The sequence below is a fragment of the Sebastes fasciatus genome, chromosome 1 (genome assembly GCF_043250625.1).
Source record: "Sebastes fasciatus isolate fSebFas1 chromosome 1, fSebFas1.pri, whole genome shotgun sequence".
NCBI classification, from domain to species: Eukaryota; Metazoa; Chordata; class Actinopteri; order Perciformes; family Sebastidae; genus Sebastes; species Sebastes fasciatus.
The window spans coordinates 34,574,154-34,590,961 of NC_133795.1; the positions used below are offsets into that span (position 1 = coordinate 34,574,154).

A 16,808-nucleotide genomic window follows, 5' to 3' on the forward strand; every position below is an offset into this window, starting at 1 on the left:
AGAGGTGGAGCGAGACAGCGAGACAGCGAGAATGCGCGCGGTGTGTGAGTGAAGGCAAGCAGGCAGAGGAGCAGAGACTCCGGCCACACGCGAGCACGCGCATACGCGAGCGCGCGCATGGGATCCCAACCCGGTAGATTTATAAGTGTAAAAAGTTACAAACAGTCCCTTTAAAGGAATAGTTTGACATTTTGGGGAAAGACGCTTCTTTGCTTTCTTGCCGAGAGTTATATAAGAAGCTTAAGTCTGTCTGTTAATTATGAAGCTATATAGCCAGCAACTAAAATGTTAAAAGAATAGTTCAACATTTAGGAAAATAAGCTTATTCCTTTTCTTGCTGAGAGTTAGATGAGAGGATTGATTCTTGTCACTCGCATCCTTCTGTTAAATATGATGCTATAGCCAGCAGTCAATTAGCTTAGCTTAGCATAAAGACTGAAAACGAAGGGAAACAGCTAGCCTGGCTCTGTCAAAAGGTAACAAAATGTGTCTATACTAGCAAAGGACACATTGGTTTTACCATAAATGTATAAAGAGGACAGGATACAGCGTTGCAGGCGGGCTCTCGTTTATTCCTATGAGAGTTACTCTGTGGCGCATGAAGCCAAAATGGCTCGACTGCCGAGTGATAAAGTATCTGGATCATCCGGCGATCTTCTGCCCCATTGTACCCATAGAGTAGTGTTTCATTTAACTCCGCCTCCCAGCTTTCACTCCAGCCTCGGACTCGGTCTCATTCCCATGAACGGAAGCACAAAAATAACTCTGGATTTGGCTATTAGTGCATTTTACAGCTTTTAGGACCTAATGATTTAAATAAGGACCATTCAAGTGTTCGTACTGGGAAGTTGATTTACCTCCAAAAAATATTTACATACGTCTCTTTCTGTCTCTTGTCTATGGGAAAAAGTATTTTCGGGGCCAATGGCTTCATGTGACAAACCCGGGAAGTTGTAATTACACCATTTGGCCACTACAAACGTTTGCTTTAAAGCCTGAAGCTCTTCCTGGGCACTTGGGTTTACTTGGGTCTTGGGTTTTGGGTTGTAGTTTCAGAGAGGAATCCTCTTATCTAACTCTCAGCAAGAAAGCGAATACGCTGATTTCCCCCAAATGTTGAACTATTCTTTTACGATTTAGTGATGAATAACTGATGCTTTGTGGAAGGGAATGTGTGTATACATTATATGACCCATTATGAAGCTTTGTTTCCTTAATTGTTCTTTTCCTTTTGCCATTGTGCGGCAAATGTTAGTAGGCTACAAACACACTGTGACAAAATGTGTTGTTTTACTGCATCCAATTTTGTTGGTTGTTTGGCGTTTGAGGGGGACTTTGTACAGTAATTCAGTGTTAAAATACATTTCCCCTGTTTCTTCTGTTGTCTAGTGTTGGATGGGAAGCACTGAATTGGTTGTTTATAGACATGACAAATAATCAAATCAAATAGTCTGACCTGTTGTACTGGAAGCAGCTGGACTGACAGGTGCTGAGCAGGAACGCTGTCTGACCTCCCTCATGTCCAAAATAAGCTGCTGCTGTCAGTAACAGAGCGTTTGAACCACGGTTGGAGTTAAATTAAAGCACTAGTTAAAACAGACACGCATTTCCTCCACTCATGAATATGATTAATGTGTATCTGTCTGTGGTCTGAGGCAGCAGGTCTCCCCTATCTGGGCCTGCAAAACTAAGTGATGCCTACCTGTCACATTTACAAAGAAGATACAAAATCTGTTATGATAATATTAAAATGTACAGCTGCATATGCACATTGCATGTATATTTTGTATTAAATAAAGTGCCCTCATAGAGATTTTGGATTATTGACACATTATGTGTTATTGAGCTGAGGTCATGAGAGGGTCACGGGCCACAAATATTGGAGAAACCTTGTGTTTTAATGTATTAACGGCCCTGAAATCTTCCAAATCAGCTTCTTAAATGACGTCGTACATGAACACAACATTTTCTTCCAAAGCATTAAACTCTCAAAATAATACCTGAGAATGTTTTTACAAACTTTAACTTTGATTGTTGCTTATTTCGACATGACTGTTTAGGGGTCTTTTTCAGGGCTTTTAAATAGGACCAAAGAAATTCTCAGTCAGCTTTTGTCGACTGATCAAGTAGTTGATTTAGTCGACAGATCTGTGAAACTGAGTTTCTCCACAAAGAATCACACAAAAGCACCACTTTAAATCTTGTGTTTACCAGAGATGTGCTCAGAAGTTTTCTTCGTCAATCAGCGTGAAAATGCATAAAACAATGTCCAGTCGACTAAAGAAATCTGGGTCGACTAAAACCAAAATTACAGATTAGTCGACTAAGAGCGGGAAGCCCTAGCTTTAACACCACATACAAAATATATAATAGCTGTTTTTAATCTTTATATAAGGAGCCAGAGTCATGCAAGACAAAATAAACAAACTTTTTCATACACGAAAGATCAATATATTTCACAACAAATTTGATCGTAATACTTGTTATTATCAAATGAACAGTTCATCTGAAGAATGTTTTTTTTCCCTCTAAATTATGTATTATATATAATATTTCAACATAAATATTGCAGAAAAAAACTCCCTGCGTAACTTTTTTTGTAACCTCCCCAAAATCATGTGACATGTTGGGGTAATCCTGAGAAGAAATGAGCAAAGAAATGTGTCTTTCCCTTTCCCTGCCTCTTTCCTTCCCTCTCTCTCTTACTTACACACACACACACACACACACACACACACACACACACACACACACACGCACTCACACTCTCCGCTGACCTCACCTGTGCAGCCACGGTCACAAACAAACCCCATCTGGCGAGGTGTGCAGTCCATTAGCATACCATCGTCTCCGGCACAGACACAGGAAACTCTCTGTCATCGATACACTTTGTTCTCTCTCTGTCTTCATCCAGCAGGCAGACATTGTCATCACCATGGAGACTGCGGTCATCGTAGAGTAGCTCACTCATGTTCAACTCTGAACACATGTACTGTTTGTTCCTTGGTACATTTTGATTGGGAAACATTTCCATTTTGTTTGCTTCCTTTAGTAGTGCATAGGTCAAACTCTTGGATGCATATCTCAAGATTACTGTAATGCAGCATACAACCAATTGCATTTTATTTTGAAGGATACTTGAGGTTTCCAGATGGTCTTTTACATAATTTTATCAGATTATCACATTGTCAGCTGCTGTGCTGGGTCATTTTTTGGTGAAGATGATGATGAGAGCTGTGTGAGATGGCCTTGTGATGAAGGTCTGGTGGGTAGCTGAGTGATAAGGGTCTAACTGTGAGGATTCATAGCTGACCTATTAATAGCAGAGGGGATGACTGGTTAATGGGTCCAAAGGTTGAAAGGGGTGAAAGGTTTTTTCTTAAAAGCATGTTGCGAAATGCGCTTTACAGCAGACAGAGTGCAGAGACCTGAGAATGCTCCTCATAATACTGGGCCTGGAGGAGGATATTGTGATAACATGCAATATATCTGTGATTGATGCTGTTGGTGAACTGGAACGAGCAAACCAAGGCATAACATCTGAACAATGAACTGGTTTCTGTAAGAGACAGTAAGACAGTTATCAAAAAGTTGGATTTTGGTCATAAAGATGCATTTTGCCATATGAGGTCAAGTGGTGCTGTGTACCAGTGTTTTCCCCCTCATCAAAATCAAGCTAATAAGATCAATATGTCAGTTTTGAGAAACAGTATAGACAAGGATTTTTGTTATTAGTGATTGAATGGTTTATATGCAGTATATCTAAGGAGAGCATTTTATTTTTCACTAGTCTAGAGGAGCCCTTCACCAAAGAGTATAGAAGCAAAGAGATGAAACTTCAGTGTTTGTTTGTTTTTGCCGCCATTTTGGACTGAAAACGCTTATTATATTTATAACGTTTTATTGTTCAGGACAGGTCATCTCAGTAGAATACGACAATAGAATAGAAATTCTTCTGTTAAATTTTTGTACGGTACATTTTAGGCTGGCGTTTTACTGCCGTCCGGTAGTCACTTTCAGTCCAAAATGGCGGAAGCATAGCTTTGCTGCTGGGCGCTGATGTTGCAATGGAACGAACAATTGACTTTCACTTCTTGGCAATACACGTTCACTTTCTTCTATATTTTAAAGAAACATTGTAATATTTCGGGGGATCTGTTAGCAGAAATGGAATATAATATTAATAACTATATTTTCTTTAGTGTATAATCACCTGAAAATAAGAATCGTTGAGTTTTTGTTGCCTTAGAATGAGCCGTTTATATCTACATAGGGAGCGGGTCCTCTTCATGGAGGCGTCTGCCATGTTTCTACAGTAGCCCAGAATGGACAAACCGAACACTGGCTCTTGTTGGGCCATTTGCAGCCAGGGCCATTCATGTTTTTTCACGTTTTCACATTTTCGCGTTGGCCACCGTAGTTCTCCTACATGCTTGGCACGGCACACAGGAGAAGTTTCAGCTATCTGTAACCTCGCCGCTAGATGCCGCCAGATCTTACACACTGCACCTTTAACAGAAAAGCAGCAATGTTAAAAGTTAAAAGTGAAAAAAATACAAATAAAAAAAGTGAAATATACAATAAAGTGACAGTGACGGCTCTTGGTTCAAAATTGAAGAATGGCTGTGATATTTGGTAAGCAGGACATATCAACTTGTTAAGTTTTCCATAATGTTTGATTGTAACAGCTCAATAGCGTCATATCATTTTGAGATATTTGCAGGATGGTGCTGCATTTGTTTTCTCAGTCAAGGGGAGGGTCTAAAGTAAATATTAATTATGCTCCGATGGTTCTCATTTTTTGAAAAAGTGAACCATGAAGTTAAGCGTCATCTTACTTGCATACTTACTTGCAATTTTAGAGAATGGGGCACAGACACTTCTGATTGTGTTGAAGAAGAGACTTCATTTCCATTACAAGCCAGAGGGAGGCAGTACTGTCTTGCACGTCAATCCCTTTTTCTGACACAAAGACACTCCTCTTAAGTTAAATGAAACTTGGATATTAATGAAATCAGTTAGTAGAGGACTAGAATCAGTAAAGCAAGTATACCTGCATCACTGAATATCCCAGTTGGAAGTCTCAAACATATGTTTGACTCTATTTTTGCTCTCATGCATGCAGATTTGTCTCATGTTATCTGTGTGTGTGTGTGTGATTGCATTCCCAGTAGGGCGTATATCAGTGTATATACAGAGCCATCTCCATGCTTACAGTATTTATATCCCACCCTATCCTTCCTATCCCTCCCACAGCACGGGAAAATGATCTTCACTTGAAAGACCATCTGCGAATACCATCCAGGGCACCGTAACGTTCCCAATATAACCTCGGTGCTCAGCCAGCTGAGGGGTCCGGTCATGCAGCGGCCTCAGTCTGAGCTGTGAGGGAAGTGAAAGGCACTAACTCTGCTCTCTGGATTGTGTTTTTCTTTTCGTGTTTGGATGAGCGCCATGAGAAAAGGGGAAGATTCAGAGGAAGTGGAGATTGACTTGGAAGACTCCAGTGACCCTGATGAATCTGATAGTGGGGAGGAACCTGAGATGCTCTGGAGGGCACATCCTGCTCTGGAAGAAGAGGAAGACATTCACACGTCCACACTAGTGGAAATCAGTGATACCAAGCCTCTGATTAATGTCAGAGACCCCCGCGGTATCAATGACTGTCTCAAGGTATTGCATTCTTATGCAGTAGCTCTATTGAACTTTGTTTTATGGACCCGCAGTGATAAACAAATACACTAAATCATTGCCATGTAGAACCAAGGGACTGCCTGGCTGATTAAACTGTCCTCCGGTGGATATAATCTATTCTCGATGGCGAATCGAGTCCAATGGCATCATGACTTATTGGTTCACCTCTGTAGCATCAGCAACACTTTCTCTTTGTGTCTTCAGGTGGAGTTTGAGGATGTGATCGCTGAGCCGGTGTCGGTGCGCAGCGGGGACAGAGTGTGGATCTGGAGCGTTGCCCTGTTTGAGGTGTCGAGGGTTTGGATCTACAGGATAGTCACAGTGCTTCTGGCCATTCCCATTTCAATTATCTCTGGTCTCCTCTTTGCCATCCTCAGCTGCTTCCACATCTGGTAGGTTTAGCTCATGCCTTCCTGCACATATTCAGCGATCAACATGGACATTGGTTCTCACTTACTGCTGAGTCACACAGATAGTTTGGGCTTAATTTGGCCAGGTTTTGAGATATCCATCTCTGAATTTTCTGTCTCCACCCCAATAACATGAGGGAGAATGGAAGTTTGTTTGTGTTGCTCACACCCATAAACAAGACAAGGAGCCCTGTGAGGCTGTATTAGTACTTTAAACTAAATGCTAACACCAGCATGCTAACAAGCTCTCAATGACAAGGCTAACATGCTGTATAATGTTCACCATGTTCACCATCTTAGTTTAACGCGTTAGCATACTAATATATTCTTATTAGCACTAAAAACAAAGTAGGTTTGTAGGGACATTCCCTTTTTCAGCAAGTTAGAAAGTAACTAAGCCATTCACCATGCTCATACTCAGACACACCCTCTTCACTTTCAACCTCAAAGTACAGACCGTCTGACTGTTCCTCACATTTTATTCACAGTTTTGTAATATGCAGCATGTAGGTACATTTTTGGCTCTTTTGTTATTTTGTCTTCTGCCATACTGTTTTTAGTTATGCCACATACAAAAAACATACTGTTGGAAATCTTATTTTCTGGCCTATCAGTTGATGCTACTGTTAGCTGTCGGAAGTTTTGCTGGTAGCTAGCACAGGAGGCCAAAGCTTGTCTGCTCTCCCTGGGATGGTTGGGACAGTATTGTTTATAGTTCCTATCTTGTTACAAATCAACAGAAAGCAGACAGAAACAAGACAAAGTCTTTTCTAATTGAATAAAACCCACTGTAAAGTCACTGAGTGATTGTTTACTCAAGTGGCAGCCAGTCAGAAACCTTTTTTGACAAATTCCATATCTCAGTAATTTATGAAAATATATTTACAAATGTTTTCTTTTTCTCAAAAAGAAATGTGTGAACACGTGACATTGTAGATATGAGGTATTCAAATTTAGACTGTAATTTTTTTGCAATTTAAATAATATTTTCCCCCCCAGAACAAGATGTCCCAACCGTCCCATTGAGGCAGAATTTGGGGAAAATGCACTCCTCAATAATTTAACGTTTGGGTTGGGCTCTAAAAAACGTGATAAATTGTTAGCGGACACCTGTATCTGTTCAGGGATCAAATTATTTTCATTACTGTTCAAGTAATCTGTGAGCAATGGAAGGTTATATGGTGTCGATGCAAAAGTGTCCCAACTGACCCCGCTCTCCCCTACAGCTGAGACAGGTGAACATGTCATTAATTTTGCAGGTATATGCAGGATCCAGTATATTTTCTTAGCTTAGCATCCATACAAGGAAATAAAAGACAGGAGTGAGATATCCTATCCTATCTGCTGAACTGTCTTTGACTTTATTCATTAGTCTCTTGTGAGTCCCCCAGCTTTTTGCAATACTAAATTGTTGGAGAAACACCTAATTGATTTCCAGTATCTGATTAATAAAGAGGAGTCTGAGAGAGGATGCAGAGAGGAAACACATTAACATAAAATCACTTTATACTCATAACAATGACTATGTGTGTTAAGGCCGAATCAGTAATAGGAGCAGCAATGAAACAATGCTGAGTTGAGTGAATGAGTTTTGGAAACTAAGTGTGATGTTGTTTTAACGGCTGGTAATGTAATTTCTGACTTTATTGTTTTATGAAATATGTTGAAATCAAAGTCAAATGTGTGTTTACTGTGCTGTGTAAAAATAGGAACTACGCTGTGGCAACTAAGAAGGTTTCATATCCTTATTTGACCCAAAGTTAAGAAAGATTCAAATATAAGATCTCATGGAGGTTTTGGGGAAGTGAAAGACTTTCTCTCTTTCTTCCTTTCTTTCTTATTGTTGTGTTTCTTTCTCTGACAGGATGGTTGGTCCTTGTAGCCGCTGTATCCTCATTGGTGCACGCTGGCTGGAGAGCATGTGGAGCATCGTGCTGGGCGTCATCGTGCGCCCCTTCCTCACGAGTGCTGGGAGATGCTGCGGAGGCTTCAGCATCCACCTGGCCAAAGAATGACACTCACACATCCACACTGGGATTGTTCCTTATGTGCACTGGTGCTCTAGTGGACTGAGCCCAAGTGGGCATTGATATTTGATTCTTTCATATTTAATTCAAAATAAAACGTTTATAATTACACGTTTTCCACAGTCAAGATGACTTCGGTCAAAGTCCAGCAGCATCTAATGGTCCTTTTTAATGATTATACAAGGCTTGTGACATCATGTTCAAACAATAATTTGGACCTGATAAGGTAAAAACAAAGAAGGTGGTGTAATTCTTTTTTTTTCAAATCTTGTTTATTGGGATTATATCACAACCAGGGGTCCGGGGACCCACAGGGGTCCTTGGGTGAGTTCCAGGGGGTCCCCAGAAAAATGGGGTATGGTTTATTTTATTATTTAATTCACTATAGAAGTGAGCCCAATGTGAGTAAGAATCATAAGAGTGTCTATTCTGATCACCGGTTTCACTTCCTCCACGGTTAGTGAACTCCTCAACTGTTGTTGACAACTATAAATTCTGGTTTTAATCATATCTAACAACCAAAATCTTTTCACATGCAGGTCCCTGTAAGCGAAATCTTATCAAATGGGGGTCTGTGACGTAATGTATATCAATTTAGGGATCATTGACACGGAAAAGGTTGAGAATCACTGCCATAGATCATGCACTTAACTACTGATTTATTGTGCAGTACCTTCCTGTACCGTGCCTTTTTGAGAAAAGCTTTAAGTCACAGTGTTAGTTGCTACTGTGTGTGTGTGTGTGGGTGTGGGGGTGTGCGTGTGTGTGGGTGTGTGGGGGGGGGAGGGTGTGGGTGTGTGGTTGGGTAGTTGGGTGTGTGTCTCTATACTTGATGTGGTATTTCCGCAGTAGTTCCTTCATGTAAATTTGATAGTCTCAGATAATCATCGTTGGCAGCTGCTTGCTGGCCTTCCTGGATCAGAAAAGTGGTGTTTTAGTTTATATACTGCCACTGTTCTGTTCTGCCCTGCCCTGCCCTCCGCGGCTCTGACTCCAGCCACACACCTGGCCTCTCGTCTTGGCTTCCCTTGCCTACTTATCTCGGCTTCAGCTTCAGCCTGCTCCATCAGCCAGAGAGCAGGACCCAAATGGACTACAGACAGGAGCAGCTGATCGGCCGCCCCGGGGAGATCGACCTCATCAACAGGGACCCCAAGCAGATCAACGAGGATGTGGTCAAGGTGCAAATGATCTACGTTTACTTTATTATCACAGAAGTGCATGACTTGAAGTATAAATGTGTGATGTTTGAGATTAATGAAGCCTTGAAAGGGTGTTATGACTATCAGCTTCAATTTTTAGCCTATAAGTAAAGTTTAGGGGCTACTGTGGTACTAAGACCTGGGTGACCCTAAGAGACCCATTTATATCTGTTTCTAGAAACATTGTCTCTTACTCGGGATAATCCACATTCCTCACTATAAACAGTTTTCATTATAATGTGAATAGCCTGTTATTATATGATGTACATGTCATGGTGAGGACTGTGTACTGTAAAGCATGGATACTGTTCGAGGGAACACGTTTATTTGTGACCCTTTAAGCCTGTATAACCAAAGTGAATAAACGAACCCTCTCCGTATGCTTTAGGTCAACTTTGAAGATGTGATCGGAGAGCCTGCTGGCGTACACAGTCTGGACGACGTGTGGAAAGCCAGCCATGCCACCTTCACATCGACGAAGTCCTGTTGTTATGCCACCCTGACTGCCATCTTGGGCGTCCCGATTTCACTGATCTGCGGCTTTCACTTTGCTTGTCTGTCATTCTGGCACATCTGGGCGGTTATGCCCTGCGTTAAGAGTTGTCTGATTGCGTTACAATGTGTGAGTCAAATCTACTTGTTTATCATACGCACCATCCTCGGCCCGCTCTTTGAGGCTTTTGGGAAGATATACAGCGGTGTGAAGGTGGTTTTACGTAAGGAGGTGTGAACTGCTTTACTCTGGCATTAAGACCAATTTCTGGACATTTCACTGACTTTTAGAAGATCCATGAAAAATCAGGCTGCAAAGGTGCAACATTAATAGTTGTTATTTTTGTTTGCTGGTTTACATTTTGAGCTGATTTAGTGTCTATTAATGGATTGAATTACAATGATGCTGTCCTTTTTTTTTTACCACAATGATACAGCAAAATCTGAAAATTTGTCCAACCATTGATTTTACTCTTTCTACCAAATTTTAAATAAATAATGTTTTAAGTACAATATGAATGGTTTCTTGCAGTAAAACAATCGTAATTTCTCCCATGACAGAAAGATTTAAGCATCAGTAAATGTTGTGGTTGTGCCAAATGTTAGACTTTAAAGGTCACATATTATGCAAAATGCACTTTTCCATGTCTTTTAAACATCAATATCTGTCCCCAGTGTGTCTACAGGCCACCATAGTATCATAAAAGACCTATTACATAAGCACCTTACAAATGTAAAAGATCAACTCAAATCTCAAAGCAAATTCCGCTCAATATCTCATCAGCGCTGTGTCACCATCATGTCCCCCCCTCCACCACCGGAGCTCAGAGGAGATCTGAGAGGAGAGGACCGGACTACCGAGAGTCGCAGTCAGCTGTGGAGCAGCTGATGAAATCATCATCATCGGTTGTAGAAATCCAAGATTATATCAAATAGCATTAAAGAATGGCAGAACAGAGCGCCAATAGTTTTAATAATATCTACTAATAGTGTGCAGATATCACCAAGTACCATATTAGTTTTCATAAAGTTGTGGTGTAAAATCGCTGCAGTGATGACATGACTTATTAATTTATTTATGGTTTATTAGATAGGGACAGATACAGTATACATATAGACAAAATGAAAATGTCTATCCGATGCAACTATCAGACTGTCTCCAGTGCGCCACCGCGCTGCGCCACACACTCTGCCTCCTCCAGTCATCTCCAACCAGCACATCTTCACCAGTATGGAGAGTGTAAATTAACAAAGTGTGTAAATGAAGCCAGTGACAGCTCTCACACAATCGTTACACTCCATATCGGCATTATCATTATCATTATCAGTCCCAATCATAATGCAGGACAAGTTCACTATAAAAACTTAAATAATAAATAATAAATAGTGTACACCTGTCAAACTTCCTTCTTCTAATTATATACAGGTGGGGATATTACTGATTGTCTTGATCATTTTAAGTGAATGGATCAGTCTGATTGCTGTAAAGATATAAACACAGCGGTGAGACTCGGAGCATGCTGCACGGTGGTGGTGGATATACCGGCACTGTGAGGACTACGTGACGTGAATGAGAGATCCAGGAGGGAACGAGTGTTCAGAGACCTCCTCACCTACAAACACCTCCATCTCTGTGTCAGAAAAACTCCTTTTCTCTGTCTTCCTCTCGGGAGTCGCCGTGATTCACCGTAAAGAACCACTGATCAACAACAGGCTCATTCACATGCAGAAACATTCATGAGGTGCTTTGCATCGACCATTTATGGTTGAAAGTGGGCATGTAGTGGGCGGAATATGAGGCGGATCCACGTGCGCACATTTCCAGGTGGACTGTGATTTATAAAGGGAACATTGCGTGCAGGTGTGCGTACGCACGGTTTTATAAGTCCGATTTTTTTTTGCCGCACGCCATTTTTAGGCTTTTGTGCACACGTACATTTTTGGTATGGATCCTACGCACTGTTTTATAAAAGAGACCCCTGGAAATTTTCTGTTTTTCTTCAGATTTCTTTTCTTAGAGTGTGGTGGCTGATCAGCGCAAGACCTATGAAAAATATGAAAATGTTCTAAAATGTCCCGTGGTACCAGTCCATCTATCCCCTCATTCACAAACGTTCAGGGGAACCACCCTATGTTTTCCCTGACAATGCGACATTAGTCCGACGTTTATGTGAATGAACATCTCACAAAGAAAAATGGAGACATTGCCAGAAAGGCACGCTTTCTAAGGAAGCAGAGGAAAATTCAATCAACGTGGACTGCAAACTGTAAAGTGATCATCAAACTGAACGGGTCACCAGAGGAGGCCAGAGTGCTGGTTATCAGAGAAATTGAAGAATTGGACAAATACCAGTGACATCAGAACAACATAACAAGGTAATCATACCTGTCTGTGGAAAATGGGTTCTTGTGGAATCACATAACATTCACTGAACATTATCTGAACACAATATGCATGAACTGGAACTGGAAGATATTGATCCTGACAATAACTTTTTTAACCATCTAAACAACACATGTTGCTACTACACCGATGAACAGTATAACAGCAATGTGAAGTCAGCTCAAGGAATGTCAATTATTCACTTCAACAGTAGAAGCTTATATGCTAATCACCAAAACATCAAAGAATACTTAGGTCAATTCACAAAACCATTCAATGTCATTGCAATATCTGAAACCTGGCTCAATTCTGAGAAAGAAGCAGATTTCGAGTTGAAAGGATATGAATTCAATTACATGAACAGGAAGAGCAAAAAAGGAGGGGGTGTGGCCCTGTACGTGAAAAATAGTCTGAAATATAAGATTTTAGAAAACATGTCAACCACTATTGATGATGTGATGGAATGCATCACTGTAGAGATCTGCATGGAAAACCAAAGAAATGTGATGGTCAGTTGTGTATACAGAGCACCAGGAGCCTGCATTGAAACTTTTAAAGACAGTATGGAGAAAATATTTGCCAAAACTAATCAGAAGGTTACATTCATTTGTGGGGACTTCAATATAGACCTGCTAAATCCTAACAAACACAAAATGACAGATGAATTTATTAACACAATGTATAGTATGAGTTTATATCCACTGATCACCAAACCAAGCAGAATAACAGCGCACTGTGCAACTCTAATCGACAATATATTTACAAATTACATGGAAAGTAGCTTAGTGAGCGGGCTGCTGATGAATGACATCAGTGACCATTTGCCAGTTTTTGTGATCCATGACTGTGATTGTGGAAAAGAGAAGGAGGACCATAAAATCAAATATAGGAGATTGAGAACAGAAGAATCCATAAATGCATTCAGAACCGAATTGCTATCACAAAACTGGAAAACCCTGTATGAAGGAAATGATGTTGATACAGCATATGAAACATTTCTAAATATATTTAAGTCATTATATGACAAAAACTGTCCAATAAAACAAGATAATGCTAGGAATAATAACACAAACAGACCATGGATCACAAAGGGACTGCAAAATGCCTGTAAAAAAAAGAATACTCTATATAGACAATTCATAAAATGTAAAACTAAAGAGGCAGAACATAAATATAAGAAATACAAAAATAAATTAACTAATATTATGAGGATATGCAAAAAGGAATATTATACCAAATTACTAGAAAATAACAAAAACAATATAAAAGGCATATGGAATATATTAAACAGTATTATTAGAAACCGTTCGACGAGCTCAAGTTACCCTGAATATTTTATTGATAATGATAGGTCTTTAAATGATATGAATGATGTGGTTAATGGGTTTAAGGATTTTTTTTATAAATGTGGGACCAAAGTTGGCAGGAAAAATCAATGACACGTCTCCAAAGGATGGGGAGGTTGTTGAAAGCCACATTGCAAGAAATTCAAACTCAATTTATATCAAAGCTATAGACAGAAAAGAAATCATAGACATAGTTAACAAGTGCAAGAATAAAACATCTACTGACTGGAATGGAATCGATATGACGATAGTCAAGAAAGTCATTGACAGTATTGCAAACCCCCTAACCTATATTTGTAACTTATCATTCATAACTGGCACATTTCCACATAAAATGAAAACTGCTAAAGTTATTCCACTATATAAAACTGGGGACAAACATAATTTCACTAACTACAGGCCTGTATCTTTACTTTGCCAGTTCTCTAAAATATTGGAGAAACTGTTCATTGGAAGATTAGATAACTTCATTGACAAGCACCATTTACTGACAGACAGTCAATACGGGTTCAGAGCAAACAGATCAACAGCAATGGCATTAATGGAGCTAACAGAAGAAATAACCAGTTGTATTGATAACAAGAAGTATGCGGTAGGAGTATTTATAGATTTAAAAAAAGCATTTGACACCATTGATCATGATATATTATTCAATAAAATGGAAAGGTATGGTATAAGAGGGGTAGTGCTGAACTGGTTGAGAAGTTATATAGGAAACAGGCAGCAGTACGTGCAAATAGGGGACTACAAATCAACATGCTCAGGTATTACTTGTGGGGTCCCGCAGAGATCAGTATTGGGTCCAAAATTGTTTATTATATATATAAATGACATAGGTAGGGTATCAAGGACACTGAATTTAGTTTTATTTGCAGATGACACAAATATTTTTTGTTCTGGGGAAAATCTGCAGCAGCTTTTGGAGGTGGCCACATCAGAAATCAGAAAATTGCAACGGTGGTTTGACAGAAATAAATTGTCATTAAATTTGGACAAAACTAAATTTATGTTATTTGGAAACCAAAAAATAGACATACCAGTACAAATGATAATAGATGATGTGACTATTGAAAGAGTATATGTAAATACATTTCTGGGTGTAATACTGGACCACAAAATCTGCTGGAAACCTCAGATAAATTATGTAAGAACAAAGCTGGCAAAGAGCATAGCAGTCTGGAATGGGTTTGGTGATGGGTTGAAGGGGAGCACAAATATAAATCAATTTAAAAAACTATACAAGAAAGATATTTTTGGGAGGTATATGGTTGAAGAAGAGTTGTGTTAAAGGTTGGTTATATACTTTTTAACTCCGGATGTATTTGTGGGTTGTAAATAAACTTGGGATGCTGTTCATATATTCAACTTGGGATGTAAATAAATCTGGGATAGTTTTTATATTATATTATATTATCATTCTATGATATATGAGTTAATAGAGGAGAAGTGAGAAAGGGGTAGGGTAATATAAGTTTTTCTTCTACCTACTCCTTTTCGGACACCATAACTCTTGTTTTGTTTGTTATTATTTTGTATCTGTTTTTATTTATTATATGTTCGAAATAAAGTCTTTCATTCATTCATTCATTTTTCATACTGCCTGCCTGAATATACCTGTATTCTCCCTCCGTCTGAAACGCTCCGCAAAACCAAGCAAACCAACATTGTGCGCACTTTAATCACGTCCAAAACATTCAAATTTGTGGATCCCAAAGTGTAAACAATGTGCTGGAGTATGGCAATGGAATATTTAATTGGATTTCTTTTGGTCAAACTTTGCCTCCAGCAACCCGCTTCCTCAGTTCTTGTATCATGCCGTAACCCGGCCAGCGTTTGCTGTTATACAATAGTATATACATGTTTTTAAAGTGCTATTGCATATCAACAAAATAAAACAAAAAAATGAATCCTACTGGAGTTGGCACCTTGCCGTGGTGGATAAGCTTGTGTGTCTCTTTAACCCTGTATTTCAACAGGAGACTGATCTAAGATTCCTTATAAGTTCAACCAAGTCAGCTTGGTCACAGGTTAGAGACCGGACAAATATCAGCTCCTTTGCTCAGATTAGAAGGCCATTGCAAAAGTAAAACATTGTCATATGAACCTGAAGTGCTTACTCCAACTAAAAAGTTCTCATGTCATCTCTGTCAGTTTTACTGCTAGCAATACAACCCAAAGTTCAGCATCACTTTAACTGTGATTAGAGGTTACTGGCAACCAATAAAAGTATCCAGCGTTATCTCCGTCAGTTTTACTGCTTTATTGGTCGTCATTCTACCATGAAGGCACGGGGGTGAAGTTTGACCCTGAAGTGACCATGCTCCTTTTATTTGGTTTTCATGTTTTTCTCAGGTTAAAAGCTTTTAAAAAGTACCCTTAAAAAATGAGGAGGTAAAAAAATCATGTCTGTGATCTTCTGACATCTGATCTCATCAGCTTGAACGCACCTTGGAAATCATCAAGAGTCGTAAAATCAGTTTTCTGCAACGTTTTGGAAAACCTATTTTGCGGCCATTTTGGAAAATGGCTGCCACGTCCGTCAGGGGCCGAATTGGCAGCGCCCCGATATCTATATCTTTTCGTGACATATAACCCTACATCTGTGCCAAATGTGTTGCTTTTATCGCAAAATGCACAGTTGTTACGAATATTTCAGCTTAGCTGCCCCGCTGTTACATGAGATTTAGATTTATTTTTCATTTCTTTTCTGTAAATCTTTTAATCTGGAAAGAACTTTGTACTTAAGTTTGACAAGTGTTATATAAATTATTATTATTATTACTACACTGGTTGCCTAGGAGACTTATCTCTACTTTCTTATGTAAAACAGAAATTAAGCAGTAAAACCATGGCTTATGAGATTTCTTAAAAACAATCACTGCAGCCTCAGGAGTGTGTGTAATGTGTCACTAGCCTGTCTGTAAACGGCTGCCCGTACAGCGGTGCGTTGCCCACACCGGGTTCCTGTCCCGGGTGAGGAAGAGTTTATGAGAAATGTGGAGCCATCACCAAAGCCTGAGGAGCCAAGAAATATTTTACAGCTGAAAACTGAAATGTTTTCAAACATGGAGCAGGTTTGAACCGAGGCTCCGTTTGTAAATGACGAAACATACTGTGCGTTCCAAAACCCATTCTACCATACTACTTAGTATGACAGAAAAAAAGATTTCTTATGTCCCAATACATAGTATGTCAAATGCAGTGTGCCAAAAATACCAGGATGTCCTACTACATCTGGTCACATTTTACAATAT

The 16,808-nt window shown here is 39.6% G+C and overlaps 3 protein-coding genes across 3 annotated transcripts in view; 2 read left to right on the forward strand and 1 right to left on the reverse strand.

Annotated features, from left to right (window-relative positions):
• oxtrb (oxytocin receptor b) overlaps positions 1-16,808 on the reverse strand; it is a 121,936-nt gene that overhangs the window by 74,418 nt on the left and 30,710 nt on the right.
• On the forward strand, positions 5,323-8,238 carry cav4a (caveolin 4a). Its single transcript, XM_074645439.1, has 3 exons — positions 5,323-5,673; positions 5,899-6,086; positions 7,969-8,238. The coding sequence occupies exons 1-3, from the start codon at positions 5,446-5,448 to the stop codon at positions 8,117-8,119; spliced, it is 567 nt and encodes a 188-aa protein (XP_074501540.1). The 5' UTR covers positions 5,323-5,445; the 3' UTR covers positions 8,120-8,238.
• LOC141773603 (caveolin-3-like) lies at positions 8,932-10,432 on the forward strand. Its single transcript, XM_074645450.1, has 2 exons — positions 8,932-9,312; positions 9,722-10,432. Exons 1-2 carry the CDS (start codon positions 9,220-9,222, stop codon positions 10,061-10,063), a joined length of 435 nt encoding a protein of 144 aa, XP_074501551.1. The 5' UTR covers positions 8,932-9,219; the 3' UTR covers positions 10,064-10,432.